At 36.0% G+C, this 17,688-nt stretch overlaps 1 protein-coding gene across 1 annotated transcript in view; it reads right to left on the reverse strand.

Moving 5' to 3' along the window:
- FMN2 (formin 2) overlaps nt 1-17,688 on the reverse strand; it is a 331,841-nt gene that overhangs the window by 216,464 nt on the left and 97,689 nt on the right. The window contains exon 4 of the mRNA XM_081039488.1: nt 17,413-17,468. Coding sequence (XP_080895614.1) covers nt 17,413-17,468 — 56 coding nt within the window. The remainder of the gene's footprint in view (nt 1-17,412; nt 17,469-17,688) is intronic.

Raw genomic sequence — 17,688 nt, forward strand, 5'->3', positions numbered from 1 at the left:
AAGACCAGGTCTTATACCATATTTCCCCGAAAATAAGACTGGGTCTTACATTAATTTTTGCTCCAAAACACGCATTAAGGTGTATTTTCAGGGGAAGTCTTATTTTTTCATGTACAACAATTTACATTTATTCAAATACAGTCATGCCATTTTCTTCTGGAATATCATCATAAAATGCTAAATGCATCCATCTGGCTGACAATCTTAACTAGGGCTTATTTTCAGGGTAGGTGTTATTTTCGGGGAAACACAGTACTTAACCCTTTGCAGTGGAAAAACTGCAGATAGACAAAAATGGGTATTTACTATAAATGAAGCATTTTTGGTGCTATGGGTATATTTGTTAAAAATCTTCAGATTTAGTTTTTTTTTCAGGGGGCTGGAAAATAGTCTTAACCTTAGCTCCTATTACTTCTTCCTTGGAAAGTCTATCTTTTAACTACAATATTTAACTTGCTGGAGATTAATTATATGCTTGTTGGGAGGTGAGGGGAACTTGTATCCAGAGACACAGCCCTTACACAAGGTATTTTATTTCCCTATAATTGAAACAAACCAAGAAGCTCTTACTGTGGAAAGAAACTGAAATGAAAATGAATTTATTTTTTCAACTAATAAAGGAATGTAACACACTTTAAATAGTAAGGCAAAATTTTGAGAGGCACTTTTTATTTATAAGTAAATATAGGTATTTATATATGTAAATATATACATAAATATGTATAAGTATATATAAATATGTGTACATATATACTTTAAATCACTATTTTTCACCAATGTCTACACAAAGGATTAAAGTACTACAATGCGTAGTTTGGGAAATCATGCCATATATTTTCTAAATAGTCCATGGTAAAAGAAATAACTATAATACACAATTTATAATATTCTGTTTGGCCACTGTACTTAATTCCACCCTCCAATTTTGATGCTTAATAAGCATCAGAAGAAACCAGAAGCCAAAAAACTAGCACCCAAATTCATCCTAATAAACTGTATAACTATTTTGTATTTCTTCCCTACCTTTGATTAGTAAACTGTAGATTATTACCATTTTTCCAACATAACCTTAAAAGTGACATTTATGCATTAATAAGTGTTTTTGTAGTAATCTTGGTATATAAATAGGGTTTTCATTTTCCCGTTTATATAATGATCATATAAAAAGATTAGTTGGGAAAGGCATACAAGAAGTAAATTCTGGAAGAATTTTCCACAACTCAATTCTTAAATGTTATTACCTAGGCCAAGTCTCTTTTATTGTAGATTATAACATAACGAAAGCAGTATAAAAATTAAAGGACATGAAGAAAACAGAGGAAGAGAAGGAGGAGGAAAAATTGATCCTAAACCAAAACAACCTAGCACAATAGCAATTATAACACGTCTTTCCTACTTGGATTTACATCCCTATCTTTACACGTGCAACACAGCATTCAAAGCCAATAATCATCAAAGTCATAGTACCAGTTATTGGGAAGATTTCCTGGGATTTCTATCCTTTCTAATTATTTATACAGCCAGTAGGAAAAGGTAAAAGAGTACCCATTACACATGATAACTAGTACTAAAAAAAGACTTTATAAATGGAATCAACTTGAGACAATTTGGCAGTTACTTTGGATTGAGTCTCCCAGGTTCCAGCTCCCACTCCTTCTGTGTATAGATGTGGCAACAAACAAACAAAAACAAAACTACATTTACAGACTCCCTTGCAGCTAGGTTCCCCCAATCAGATGCAGTCATACAGACATTTAAAAAGTGGAAAGAGATAGAGGCCTTGTGTGTGCCTTGACTGTTCTGTTAACGATGAACATCTGCTAACTTGAAGCTACTCAGAAACAACCTTCCAACATCCAGTTCCCAGCAGTGGCCTCAAAGGCTTTAGCTTCCCTAGTATACTACTTGTGTATGATTCCTTTGAAAGGTTTCAGCCTAGAAGTCTAGAAGGTTTCAGTCTTTCAAATATTCTAAACTCCCCATTTAAAAATTAATTTTATATAATAATCCCTTCTGTTTATTATATCTAGTATGGTTTCTTGTTCCATCAACATAGCCTGACTGACATACACACATACTAATATTTCTGAATAAATTGTAGAGAAAAAAAGGCTCTTCATGTAAGCAGCCTGAGGTGATCTCTGAAAATGGTTCGCAATTCACTTGACCCAGAAAATCCACCAACATCATGCAAATCAAGAGGTTCAAATATTGACATTCACTTTAAGAACACTGAGGACACTGCCCACGCCATCAAGGGAATGTTTATGGGGAAAGCCACCAGGTATCTAAAAGGTTTCTTTTTACAGAAACAATGGATGCCATTCCATTGTTACAAAGGTAGAGTTGATAGGTGTGCCCAGGACAAACAGTGGGGCTGGAAACAGGATCAATGTTCAAAAAAGAATGCTGAATTTTTGCTGTACATGTTTAAAAATTCAGAGAGTAATGCTGAACTTAAAGATTTAGATGTAGAGTCTCTGGTCATTGAACACATCCAGATAAAGCCCCCAATGTGCACCGCCAGACTTACAGCACCCACAGTCAGATTAACCCACACATGAGCTCCCCATACCACACTGAGATGATCCTTACTGTAAAAGAACAGGTTGTTTCTCAACCAAGAGGAGACTGGACAGAAGAAAAATATATCCCAAAAGAAAATGAAGAAACAAAAACTTTTAGCCTAGGGGCTGGCCCGGTGGCTCAGATGGTTAGAGCTCCATGCTCCTAACTCCGAAGGCTGTCGGTTCGATTCCCACATGGGCCAGTGGGCTTTCAACCACAAGGTTGCAGGTTCAACTCCTCGAGTCCTACAAGGGATGGTGGGCAGCACCCCCTGCAACTAAGATTGAACACGGCACCTTGAGTTGAGCTGCCTCCTAGATGGCTCAGTTGGTTGGAGCACGGGCTCGAAACCACAAGGTTGCCAGTTTGATTCCTCGACTCCCGCAAGGGATGGTGGGCAGTGCCGCCTGCAACTAAGATTGAACACGGCACCTTGAGCTGAGCTGCCGCTGAGCTCCCGGATAGCTCAGTTGGTTGGAATGCGTCCTCTCAAAATTCGACTCCCGCAAGGGATGGTGGGCTGTGCCCCCTGCAACTAGAAAAACGGCAACTGGACCTGGAGCTGAGCTGCGCCCTCCACAACTAAGACTGAAAGAACAACAACTTGAAGCTGAACCCTCCACAACTAAGACTGAAAGAACAACCACTTGACTTGGAAAAAAGGCCTGGAAGTACACACTGGTCCCCAATAAAGTCCTGTTCCCCTGTTCCCCTTCCCCAATAAAAAAAAAAGAAAAGAAAAGAAAAACCGTATAGCCTAGGAATAATTAAGCATAAAATAAATGCAAATAAACGTTTTATTAAGTTGTGGAGGGAAAAAAGGTAAGTTTTCCCTTAAAAATATTAAAAATTAAGCAACTACATTACTTTATGTCTAGTTTTTTTCATCATAATGACAAGCAAGAACAAATTGTTAGAATTACAATGACTCAAGTGCTTTCTTCAGTGCAAATTTGCTGACAAAAGTATATGATGCCATGGTATATGACATCTATTATGAAAAGAGGACAATTTTTGGTAGTATTTGAGAACTTCATCAGTTTCCCCAGTAGCCTCTGACAATCCTCTGATGTGTAAATTAATCTTTTTGTTTTTAACATATCTGTCATGTCATCATCCTTACCAAATTAACTGCCAGGTGTTCATTAATCAGTTACTTTCCATGTGATTCAAGTTCTCCACCATCACCTTCCGCAACTTCAGGTAATTCTATAACTTCTGCAAGACTAACAATTTCATCTTACATTCTATTTGTATTATGTGGTTTAAAACATGCACAAATCATTGATAACTGACCCTGCCAAACCAAAGGACAATAGATAATAACAGATGACCTGTGTTAAATGGGGAGGAATTTGGAGTTGCACCTAATATAATAATTGGTCAATTTATTAGAGTATATTTTTGTTCTATATTTTACTTACTTTTTTAACAAAATGATAATTGAGTGTACAAAGATAATAAAAAGTTAAGAAGATAAAGAACGGACATATTCCACAAGCTTCAAAGGTTTTCAGATGCAAGATACATTAAAAGTAGAACTAAGAAATGGCAGAGGAAATTGATAAGATGACATTCTGAAACAGAATCTATAATAAATACAGCAATGCTGTCCTTGTGGTACCAAGAAGGTGGTAAAGTCAAAGTCAAAGAGTTCATGAAGATAATAATAAACAGACTGCAAAGACAAAGGCTGAATTTTTTACAGAGAGAATTGTTTTTATAAAGGTAATTATCATTGATAGAGAACATGGAGGGAGATTGGGATGAGAAACTAATCTACTTCTTTCATTATTCCTACTGTAGAGAGAGCAAAAATTTGATTTGCTAAAATCTTTATTCCTCTCTCTGATGCTATCTTCATCTACAAAATCCCAGTCCCAAATCATTGTTACAACCTCCTTTTCCATTCCAGGGAACCAGCAATTAAGCTCATCTTAAACTTTAACTGACTTGCTCATAAAATAAGGCCGGCCATCCATCCATGACAGAATAGCCGTATGTATTGTAGGATTTTTGGTTCTGAATCCAGCTAAGCAACTTCACAGAATCTTATCTGGCCTTCCTCATCCAGGGCAATCAGACAATGGTGAGGTGGCTCTCAGAGGCCAATCAATTAAACATTGGCTGATACATTTTCTAGAGCTCCCTAGAGAAGGCTGCATTGCTTGTCAACATTAAGAGCTGATTTCCATGCATACACACACACACACACACACACACACACACACACACGTATGTATATATTTATATTCTATTTTTCAGAGGTTTATAAAGAAATTTACATGGTAAATATTAGTTAGTCTCAAGAAAAAGTGCTGTCTATTCTCTAGACATTTAAGCAAACAACCTCCTCTCAGGACCCACCCACAGACAAAGCCCAGATTTAATCTCCTAAGAGCCTGCCAGGCACTGTGTTGTCCATGGAAAGCCCTCAAGTTAGAAGCCTGTCCCCTTGGGTCCTGTGCCTGGTACTTAATCTTCCATCTCTTCAGGGTACAACTAGACAGAGGCCTATCAGATCTTCAAAGGGCTTAGCTTTAGAGAAACGTTCGTCTTATTTTCTTTAGACTTTTACATTTTTCAAAAAGACAGCATTTCCAATGCTAATGATTCTCACTATTAAAAATTAAAATAAATACTTAAAAGGAGGAAAGGAAAAGAAGTGATCTTTGTAATTTTGTACAGAATTTACATAATCGGTGCATCCTTATAAATGGAGGAAAGCAATCCATTTTAGTTGGTCAACACATTATATAACATACTTTATATATTGCCAAGTTTAATATTATCTGTATTTAAAAGTATTGCTTCAAACCCCTAAGTCATTATAGGTAGTCTGCCATCCACTTTGGCTGAACAATATATACAACAAGTCAGCCAAAATTCTTCCATTCCTGTATAATCTTATATGTGGGTGGTGATGTTTAGTTCTTATAAATTGTTTGAACACTTGCATTTCACAAAATACAAGTTGCCATTAAAAAATAAAATGTTCACCAAAAATATTTTTCCAAATACAAGATTATCTGATTCCCAGAAAAAGAAAACATTACTATAACATTAAGGCTAAAACTGTCAAAAAGTGAGCCAAGATATACTCAAGCAAAGCTTTTGCTGAAAAGTGAATTTGTTTGTCTTTGAAATTTTATTATGTTTATTATGTAAGCAAGATATTTTCCAAGCGTAGAATGTAAAAACAGCTTATTGGTAAGTTAACACTGTGATCATTTATTTTGTAAATGTTAATGTGAGATGTAATTCATTTTCTGCCATATACAAATATTCCTGTTCTGTTAAATTCTAAGACCATATTACTGGCAAGTAGGATACCTCTAGATATCTGTAAAATATGAATCCCACTCTTCACAGAAGCATATAAATTCTCTATTTGTCTTATCTGAATTCTAAAACATTCTAAGGTTTTAGAGCAAACCAATGGCATCTCAGATTGTGATAAACTATACATGATCTTAAAAGAAATTCAGATTTTAAATAGATAAGATTATGCACTCAAATAAAGCACAATCAATTTCAAGTTTGAAAGGGAATTTCAAGAAAGCAGGGAATATCAGAAAATATGGTAAGTGATAAGTAACTTACCTAGGACTTCTTAAAGTAGAACATATTATGGAAAAGAACAGTTTCACATACAGAGAGTGGTATCTCTGGAATCCTTACAATGAAACAGATGATGAATTACTGAAATAGTATTTTTGAGCTGGAGTGAATAAGATTGATTCCTTCCAATCCCTTCATTGCAGAGATGAGAAATGTGAGGTGGACGGGAGAAAGGTTATGTTAGAAATCAGAAGCTGTTGTATTACTTTCAACATCTCTTTATCGAGGTAATTGATCATTTGATTGATGGGAAGGTTAAAGTCACCATCATTATCAAAGAACCACAATGGAAGTAATAAACAGCATGTCTGGGAAAAAGGATCTGGAAAAAATGGAAATAAACAGCCCTTTTGGTTTCCTTATATCTTCTCAATCTTCTCTCTAGTTATTTGAGCTAAAAGGGCAGCATACTCTAAAGCAGGGGTGTCCAAACTTTTTTCAACGTTTTTTACCAAGGGCCATATGCGGTAAAATACACAAACAGCCGGGCCACTCACTCAACGTGAAGTACGTATTGCCTCACCTGGTTTATTTAAGTAAACTAAATATATTTTTGGAATTTGCTGAGGGCCAATTAAAAAAGGATTGCGAGCCGCAGTTGGCCCGCGGGCCGCAGTTTGGACACCCCTGCTCTAAAGCAACAGATTCTTTCATTGTCCCAATGAGTGCAAGGAAGAAAAAAACTAATTCATTACAGTTTTACTTTCATTAATGATTGATGGATATATAGCGCGGCTTAGTCTATCACCTCTTAACTGCCTTCCTGCTTGAATACCCAAATATTCTCTAACATCATAAAAAAAGGTTATAAAGGACAAAGATTGTGGGGGAGGAGGAATCAATGGAATGAATTAGGAACTTTATCCAAAGGCATACAGCTGCTGCCATTGGGCATTGCTGCCACTGTGCTGGAATTTCTCTCTCCATAATCTCCAACATTCTCTTCATTGCCAAATTCACTTTAACCGTGGTCTTTATAACAAATTTGAAACTATCAATCTCCCCTTCCTTCTTAAAATCCTCTCCTCACTTGGCTTCTATAATTTTGTATTCTCTTCCCTCTATTTCTTTTTCTGCTCCCTCCCTTGGGTTTTTTGGGGGAGTAGGGTACCAAACCTGGAGTAACTCCCAATGACTCTGTCCTGGGCCTGGTACCTCTATCTGTATACTGAAGAAAACTCATCAATTTTTCCATCTTCAATCTCTCATCTCTATGCTAATGATTTTCAAGTTTTTCCCTCTCGATACTTCACTTCCATATTGTGATTGCTTAGGTATCACTCCTAATTTTTTAATTGTACTTTCATTGTGGTATAATTGACATATATCCCCACTATTGATTGCCCTAGTCTTTCCTTAAATTTAAAGTGAATCGTATCCTTCAAACAAATATCACCCCCTTGCCCTTCAGTTTACCTAGGCAGGGTACTATCTTTGAATCATGTTTTCTAATGCATTGGCTCTTAAACTTGATGTGCGTCAGAATCACACTGGAGGGCTTCTTCAGACAGATTGCTGGGCCCCACTGCCAGAGTTTTCAACTCAGTTGGTCTAAGACTGGGCCTGAGAATTTGTATTTCTAGCCAGTTTCCAGGGGCTGCTAGTGCTGCTGTTCCCAGGACCACTTTGAGAACCACTGCCTAATTTACATACAGATATTGTTACCAAATCCATTATTTCAACCTATGGCTGCAACTTTTCTTTATCACATCAGCATCTTAGTTCAAAATCTCCTCACCTTACAATGTGAATATTTCAAAAGTTTAATAGCTGCTCCTCCTTTCAGGCTCTTGTCTCCCTCTTCCTATCAATACTACATTGTTTTGCCATTGTTCCTTAAACATCAGTTCATTATGGTACTTTCTTGCTCAAAACCTCATGGCTCTTACGCTGAGCATAAGAATTTTAAACTCTCTACTTAGCTCAGAAGATCTTTAATAGCTTGTAACACGTGCATACCCTATTACCTACCCCACCTACTGCAAAAGGGTACTGAGAAGATTACATAAGTCAATTCTCATTATTCCCAGTTGTTATATTCTATCAATTCATTGTGAACAAGGAATTAATGAATACTGAACGACTGCTCCTACTGAAAAGACAGAGTTCGGTTCCTGTAAGCCTGAGGTCACATTCTCGCCGTAAGGCACATCCCAGTTTTCTTGCAAGTAAGAACATTAGTCAACACTCCAGCACTGCACTTGGGGGTACACCTTAAACAGCAAAGTCAGCAATAAAAAGCACAAAAGGGTAAAAACTGGCACGAACTAGAATGAAGAAAGGATATTTGTTTACAGTATGAGCTGAAACAAAGCAGAATATCACTTTGTTCCACCTCAACTGGGAACATGCTCATTGGAAGACTCAAATTTTTCACTACTTGTACATCTCGGCAAATGAACAGAAAGGCCCTGCAGGTATCGATTTTGGGGTTTAGAATAAATTTTAGCTAGTAGACAAATTTGCAAATACAGAATCCACGAATAATGAGGATATATTATGAAAGCAACTCTGGAAACCAGAGTATTGCTCAGATGTAACAACAAGAACAAAAGGAACATTGAAGATTTTGAGAGCTTCCTATGTGCTAAGAGCTTTTCTGAACACTTTACGTAAATTAATACATTTAAATCTCATAAAAACCCTATGAGATAGGAGTTATATTTTATGGTGTTGTTTGTTGTTTATCAACTTAGTGTATGTATGTGTGTGTGTGTGTGTGTATATATATATATATATATATATATATATAGAGAGAGAGAGAGAGAGAGAGAGAGAGAGAGAGAGAGAAATCTGTGTTCTCCAAACTCTTTTTTTTTTTTTTTTTTTTGCAGTCAACAGCTTATGTCACTGTTTGATACTCTCTGCTGTCAGGAAATTCTTTGTTTCAGCTCAGTGTTTCCTACCAAAACAATTTTTTATAATTATATTTTTATTTTTCAATTATGGTTGATATACAATATTATATTAGTTTCAGGTGTACAACATGGTGATTAGACATTCATATAACTTATGAGGCTGTCACCAGAAAAATCCAGAACCCATTTGACTCCATACCTAATTATTACAATATTATTGACTATATTCCTTATGCTATACTCTACATCCCCATGACTACTTACTTTGTAACTACCAATTTGTACTTCTTAATCCCTTCACTTTTCACCCAGCCCCCAACTCCTCTCACATGTGGCAACCATCAAAATGTTTTCTGTATCTAATGAGTTTGTTTTGTTTATTTTGTTCTTTAGTGTCCACATATAAATGAAATCACATGGCATTTGTCTTTCTCTGACTTACCTGTACTCCCAACAATACCTTCTAGGTCTATCCATGTTGTTGCAGATGGTGAGATTTCATTCTTTTGGGGGCTGAGTAATATTCCACTGTGTGTATGTACCACCTCCATTATCTATTCTTCCCTTGGCTACCTCCACATCTTGGCCATTATAAACAATGCTGCAATGAACATATGAATGTGCACCTTCCCTTGCAGCAGCATTTGGGTTTCTTCAGATAAATAATTAGAAAGAGGATTACTGGGTCCTTTTTTGTCTTGTTATAACCTTTGTTTTGAAGTCTATTTTGTCTGGTATCAGTATTGCTACCCCAGCTTTTTTGTTGTTTCCATTTTCATGAAATACCTTTTTCCATCCCTTTACTTTTAACCTGTGTGTGTCTTTTAATCTGAAGTGAGTCTCTTGTAGGCAGCAAATGTAAGGGTTTTATTTTCTCATCCATTCAGCTCCCCTATGTTTTTTGATAAGAATATTTAATCCACTTACATTTAAAGTAATTGTTGATAGATATGTATTTATTGCCATTTTGTTATTCATATTTTTATTTCTTCTCCTCCTTCAAGAAGTCCCCTTAACATTTGCTGTAACACTGGTTTGGTGGTTATGAAGTCCTTTAGCTTATTTTTGTCTGGGAAGCTCTTTATCCCTTCTTCAATTTTAAATGATAGCATTGATGGGTAGAGAAGTCTTGGGTATTAGTCCTTGCTTTTCATCTCTGAATATTTTTGTGCCAATCCCTTCTGGCCTGCACAGTTTCTATTGAGAAATCAGCTGACAGTCTTATCGGGGCTCCCTTATAGGTAACTAACTGCTTTTCTCTTGCTGCTTTTAAGATTCTTAGTTTTTAACCTTTGGCATTTTAATTATGATGTGTCTTGGTGTGGGCCTCTTTGGGTTCATCTTGTTTGGGAATCTCTGTGCTTCCTGAATGTCACCAGGTAGGAAAGTTTTCGATCATTATTTCTTCAAATAGGTTTTCAATTCCTTGCTTTCTCTCCTCTCCTTCTGAAACCCCTATGATGTGAATGTTGGTACGTTTGATGTTGTCCCAGAGGCTCCTTAAACTATCCTCATTGTTTCAGATTCTTTTTTCTTTTTGCTACTCTGATTGGATGCTTTCTCCAACCTTATCTTCTAAATCACTTATTTGATCCTCTGCTTCATCTAATCTACTGTTGATTCATCTAATGTATTCTTTATTTGTTATTGTATTCTTCATTTCTGAGTGTTTCTTTTCTGTGTATTCTATCTTCATTTTTATGTTTCCTATCTCTTTGTTGAAGTTGTCACTGAGATCATTGAGCATCCTTATAGCCAGTGTTTTGAACTCTGCATCTAGTAGTTTGCTTGTCTCCATTTTGTTTTATTCTTTTTCTAGAGCTTTGTTCTGTTCTTTCATTTGGGAAATGTTTCTTTGTCTCCACAGTTTGGCTGCCTCCCTGTGTTTGTTTCTAAGTATTAGGTAGAGGTGCTATGTCTCCCAGTCTTAGTAGAGTGATGTTATGTAGTAGGTATCCTGTGGGGTACAGTGGCACAAGATCCCTGGTCACTAGAGCTGGGTGTTCCACGTATGTTCCTTGTGTGTGTTGTGTGTGCCTTTCTGTAGTAGTTAAACCTTGGTTTTTCTTGACACGTCAGTAGGAGGGATTCACCCTCAGGCTGACTGGCTGTGACTACTGCAGAGATGGATTCACTTTAGCAGGGCCAACCCAGTCTGCCCGTCGTTGTGTCATCAGTGGAGGTGGCCTGGTGGTGCTCCAGCACAGTCCGAAACCCACCCCAGATCGGAGTTATTATTATCCCCATTTTACAGATGAGAAAAGTAGGAACAGAGAGTAAAATACTTTGCTTAGGTTCCCCAGTTAAAAGAAGAATAACTGAGATTTGTGCCTAGGCGAACTTGTCCAAAGCCCACATCCTCATCCACTATGGTATGAATATAATCGAATTTTCTACAACTTCCCAAGAAGCACACTGTGCTCTAGCCAATGTGGTCTCCCATATATTTATTCATTCAGCAAATATTTCCTGAGCTCCCCCAAAATGTCAGATATTGTGTTAGATACTGGACAGACAAATAGAATCCAGATAATCTTAGCTTTAAGGAGCTCAACTGTCTGTAAGACATTCACAATAAAATAATTATAGAAAAATAAGGTAAGGATAGGGGGTACCAGAGAAGGATCATCAAAAGAGCTCTCTAGATTGAGGCTTCTCAGAGACAGTGTCTAAGAGGAAGTACAGTTTGATAAGAGTATAGATTAAGAAATAGAAATTAAGTAGAAGAAAAAGGGAGGGTAGGACTGCAGAAAAAAAACACATATAAAAGGTAGACATAAAGAATGCTAAAACTTTCTGAAAAGCAGTGTTGTTTACAGTCAGAAAAACCAAACATAGTAAATAGGGGGTGATAAAGCTAAAGATGGAGATGGCAAGGGAAAGCCTTTTATTTCAAGCTCAGGAGTCTGAATTTTTTCTCAAATGCTACGAGCAGTCACTGAATGGCTCTAAGCAGATATCAAATCAGAGATCACTAAATGTGGATTTTAGAGAGATAACTCTGGAGGCATTGTGGAGGATAGATGAGAAGGGATTAAGACTGGAAGTAAAGAGACCTGTTGGGAGACTATTGCAGTAATCCAGATAAGACTGCGCCCTGACCTAAGGCATGGCATTCTGCAGGCAGAAGAGGCCCAGGTGGTGGAAAGCAGAGCTGGCTTGCTGGAGAAATAAACTGAGCTACTTCTCACTTCACCGAGACTACTGCACTTGTCGTGTCCTCTCCCACCAAAATGCCATGTTCATTTCTACTTCTGTATCTTTACTCTCTTCTCCTATCTGAAATACTCACTCTTCTTCCTTCCCCTGTCCAAAAATGATCACTTTGAGGACTTGACCAAAGTTTCACCTTTCCTAAGATGCTGTCCTTAAGTTCAATTTCTCAGCTACATTACCCTTTTTTTAAAAATTCTGTCATACAACACATACTAAATACCTTGGCAGAATCGCACTACATCTTGCAAACCCTTTCATGTATATGGAAGAGCCCATAATCTTACAATTCTTTGTATTTCCTTTAATACCTACCGCAAATACCTTGCACATAGTATAGCAACATGTGGTCAACAAAGTTCAATAAAGTATAAGAATCCTTTATAAGCTGAGAACTTTTGTCAGCTAAGTTATCCCTTTAGATCTGCCATTTGAACCATTTGCCTCTCTCCACAGGTCATCAAAAATGTTGCCCAGCACAAACAAGGTTTACACTAACACTCAATAGAGCAAAGGTACAACTTCATTTCACTGCCAACCCCTACCAGCCTAGGTAAAGCAAAAACACTATGTGATATCTAATTGTTTCTTCATTTTCTCATCTCAAATTGTAACTGCTTTCCTGATGCTAACTGTTTTTCATTCTTAAAACTGATAGAACTATTTCTCTTTTTTTCTTTAGTTCTAAAGCTAAAATGTCTAATTTTTTCTCTGAGCTAGTTGGAGTTTCCACAAAATGAAAACGTACTTTCCAGGAAAACCCTTTCTTCCCTTTAACGTATTATGATAAACACCTTGCCAAAATGTTACCCATTTTCAACATGAGTGCTTCCACATAGATATTCTTGGGTCTCTTCCCTTCCCAACCACCTCTTTCTTACCTTCTTCATCCCCAGACTCTGGGTAAAAGTGTTTATTGAGCATGTAAGAATGATCAGACTCCAAGGTGAACTTCAAACATGACTAACCCATGGTTTCTGACCCTCATTTCTTTCCCTCTCCCCTTTAACCCCTATTTTTCTTACTCTGGTTTATATTTCAGTTGTTTACTTGTCTTGTGAACTGTTGTTTTGTTGGATTATAATTACCATGTAAATTCATATTACTTTTTGTGTTAGAGTTTAGAAGAAAATTACATTAAACAATGTGTTATTTTCCCATCTTTTCATGTCTAATATAGTCTAACACAATTCAAGTGGCTTCTTGTTTTCATAAATCTCTATCATTACTCCTTTAGAATTACATCCACCCCAACACATTTTCTTGATCTGGCTAACACTTCTTTTACTTTTTAAACTTTTCTATACCAAGACACATGTGAGTCATCCCTCAAGCACCATTAACTAGGCTACCCCCCACGATTCACAGCTGTTTCTTTGATTTGTTCATAAATAAAGATGTTTCCGAAACTCATAAGTTGTATTGAGTGATCACTATATAAAGAGAAGTATAACAGATGCTTTATCAAGAACGAATGGAAAAGAATATTCAGTTCCTCAGATAGGTTTGCAAGTAAATTGGGCATTCAGGAGACCCAGGAGGACTTATGAGAGCAGGATCCCAAGGGAAGAGTTTTAAGTCAATTTCAAAGGAGATTAAAACTGGTCTGAGATAGGATTTTGCCAGTTATCTCAAATCGCAATCATTTTTCTGACCTTTGATAATTTATTTACATATAACCTATATAACATATGGGGTAAGAGCACTGATATTTTTCTATTTCTTTTTATTATCCATCACTTTTTAATATACATGGCTATTCACAATTAATAAATATCATAATGTGTGACATCCAACTTTCAATTGCCCAATAATTACCACTTCTTATCACAAAACTAGAGTTTTTAAAGATCAAATTTTATTCTATTTACCTATCAACTAGTCCATTTACATAAAAAAAGGTATCAAGAGTTTTAGGAAAGTACTTCAAAACACCATTTTATATCATTTCAAAAGCAAAAACATAATTTAAAAACCGGGTGATAACCAGTCTTACTACTATATATTAATCTTTAACAAGGAGCAAATGTTTTTAGAGACTATAATTGATATTTTGCTCTTTATATATTGCAGAATGTAAAAAAGAGAATTGAAAGAAAGTCCTATTTCAGTTTGGTGAAATAATTCTTTAGACATAAACTTTCAGAGCATATTACTTGAAATAAAAATAATCAGTAAGCGAAGTCTCAAGAATGCAGTTGTGTTTTAAGACTTCCTAATTCCATAGGGCCGTCAATGAAAAAGTGCTCAAGCAGTAGCTATAGTTCTTTCTTTTAGCTCGGCCAGCTGTATTTGCTTTAAGCATCCACTCTCTGGCAAGACCACAGGCTTCTACTCCTTGTAGTTGAGAAAAGGCTTTATGAGTCATGTGTTTTTTCTAGGTATGGGGAGCTCTCAGAATTATTAACTACAGGGATAGAGTAAAAGTCAAAACTCATTCAATAAATTCCAGTGTGCTCAGATTGAGAGAACAGGTGCCTGAAATCACATCTGAAGAAAAACTTAGAGGGTGCTTTCCAACTCTGCTTCATGCCTCTGACTAAGCAGTCCTGGACATCTAGCATTACGACCACAGAATAACACAGGCAGCCTCGGACAGACCAGAAAACCTCTTATGTTCATCATTCATACAGAGCACAGTGGCTTAGAACCTCTCGTTTCCTTCTGCAGTGGTAGTTTACAGAGATACAGAACTGCCATCTAGTGACTAAGAAGAAAAAAGCAAGGCGCATTACACGAAAAATAAAACTGAAATTTTCTGTAGAGTAGTGAAGCACTAACGTTAGTAAAATGGACACAGAAGTTATAATAAAACTTAAAAATGTGTATAGTCTCTATGCCTCTAAAATATAGCTTGATGCCTGACTCTTACAAATGGTCTAGTTTAAATAGAATAGAATAACTTTTAAAGTAAACTTATCTCACCCATCTGATGATTTTGGAATGAGAGAGTATTAAATAGGCATAGGACAATTCCCCACGTACAAGTGTAATTTTTATCATAGTGGAGAGAACATGAGGTATAAAAGTCAAACGGACCTATGTTCAAATCCTGAATCTTATCCTTTATCAATTTTGTGACTTTAAGCAAGCTAACTTCTATAAATATCATTTTCTTTATCAATTAAATATAAATTATAATTAGCTACTTTAAAGGATTATTATAAGAATTGCATAAGACAATACAATAAAAAATAGGGTCACAGTAGATTGGTAATTAATTCTAGTTTCCTGTATCACTTTTATGGCCAGTTACTTTAGACTCTTATGAAACACATACAGATCATCTAAAAAAAGAACTGGTCCATAAAGCAAATTTATGACAAAGGGTCAATAATTCCAAAAGTAAGTGGTATCATTGTTGAGTGTTTAACCTCGATTTTTTACAAATTTGTTACATCTCAATTACTTGATTGTATTTTCTGACATCTAAGCACTTCACTAGCAACAAGAAAAGGAGGAGGTATGACATTTACATCAATCTATTTTACCCATCGGTTTCTAAGCTGTAACACCATGTTTTTAAATCACTCAGTTCATCAAGTTATCTGTTTATTGCACTATATTTTACCGTGGTTCACAGCTCGAGAAAAATTGAAAATCACTACATATATATTTATTTATCATTTATATATATATATATATATATATGTATATATATATATATATTTTTATCATAGCTGGAATCTTAATATAGAGAGCAATGTTGTATATGGTATTGTTATTAATAGCACAGAATACTTTTTGTCCAGGCTTTCATTGGCATTATCATATATAACAAAGAATTCAGTAATATATGCCCTGGAAATAAGAATTTAGAAAAATCTAATATATTATCCCAAATATATATAGACACTTAGTCGTGTCTCAAAAAATTTTTTTAAAGCTGTAAAAATAATGAAAGAATATTTTGAGGGCACTATTTTTCTGAATTATTTCTGACTTTATTTCTCTTTACCTCTAGTACTCTTCTTTCATTAATCATATTTACTATTGGCTAATCATTACACGGTCTAGTAGATAACCATCAGCTGAGTCTACCGCATCCCTCCAAGTACCCCAGCCTGATGTAGGTCTCTGCTCTGACAAAAAGAAGCTAATAAAACTCGTTTTCTGACACTATCCTTAAGAATATCTTTACTCTTGAGCTAATGGCCAACCTACGTAGCTGGAGTTTTGAAAAGCACCCTTGAATTATAAAATGAAAATTCCTGACCAGTGTTATATTCTCGTTTCTCCTCCAGGGGGAGCACGACTCTCGTGTATGATGCAGTGCTGCTTCTTTTAGAAAGGGAAATTATTTTATCCTTGGAAAATTCTCAAAAATCATCAAATCCTTTAATTTTACAGAGAAAAACACTAAGCCCCAAATAGCCTGTGTATGCTGTCACACATTAACCAGAAATAGACCTGAGCCCAGAACTCAGGTAGGAGTCTTCTCGTTTCAAGGAGACCACACTCAAGAGAACAAACGCTCTTCTTAAAATTTACTTAGTAATTTCTAATACTATCATTTTCAAAAGCATAATTGGGAGAATATATAAATAAATTTCAAAGATGGTTTTATATCCAAAAGAGCAATTGCTATCCACAATTACTATTTCATATAAGTATTTCCTTTCTTGTTTGTTCTTTTAATAGTAAGTTTTTTTGGTACAAGAAAAAAAGACATAAAATTTGGCTTTTGAGTACCGCGAAAAAAGGTCTCTATGGGAAGTAAACAGACACTAACTAATGTTTCACCCACCAAAGCAACTTAAGAATATTACTTGATTTTGAAAAACCTCTGACAGATTCTTTGTTTTTTTAAATCATGTCCATGAGACTATTAGTTTGGCCAAGCATATCTCCACAGGACATTTCCTGGATAGGCCACCATTTCCTGCTGGAATCAGTTGCTGTGGGTCCAACTCTTTGGCTAGATATAGAATGATGCAGTTTCTGAAAAGCTCGTTCTCAATTCCACTTCAAGGCCAATTTTGTTTGAAAAGTCTAAAATGGAAGAAAACCTTCCCTTCCTGGTTCCCCTGCAGGCTTAGTGAAACAAGGGTGGTCTACATAGCTGGGAAAATTGGAAGAGAGATCAGAGTCTGTCACAACTTAAGACAAATAAGAGAGAAAGGGATTCAACATCCTAATAAGATCTTCTTACCTGCTGAACAGCATCTGAACAATTTTTCAGAGTTTCCAAAACAGCAGATTGAGATTCTGGGTTGGAAAGGAAGAAGATAGTCAATATATTAAAGAACAAATTTTCTCCTTTCTTCGATCAGAAAATAAAACTAATTAAAATCTACCTTTAACTGTAAGTACCCAAAGTGCCCAGTTTATCTTCCTGTTAGACTTGCGTATTATGAGTACAGGACTGCTTTTCAGTATACAAAACACACAATGACCAATACTCCTGTCATTAGTTACTTTTAAAATT

The sequence above is a fragment of the Rhinolophus hipposideros genome (genome assembly GCF_964194185.1).
Source record: "Rhinolophus hipposideros genome assembly, chromosome: 26".
Classification (NCBI taxonomy): Eukaryota; Metazoa; Chordata; class Mammalia; order Chiroptera; family Rhinolophidae; genus Rhinolophus; species Rhinolophus hipposideros.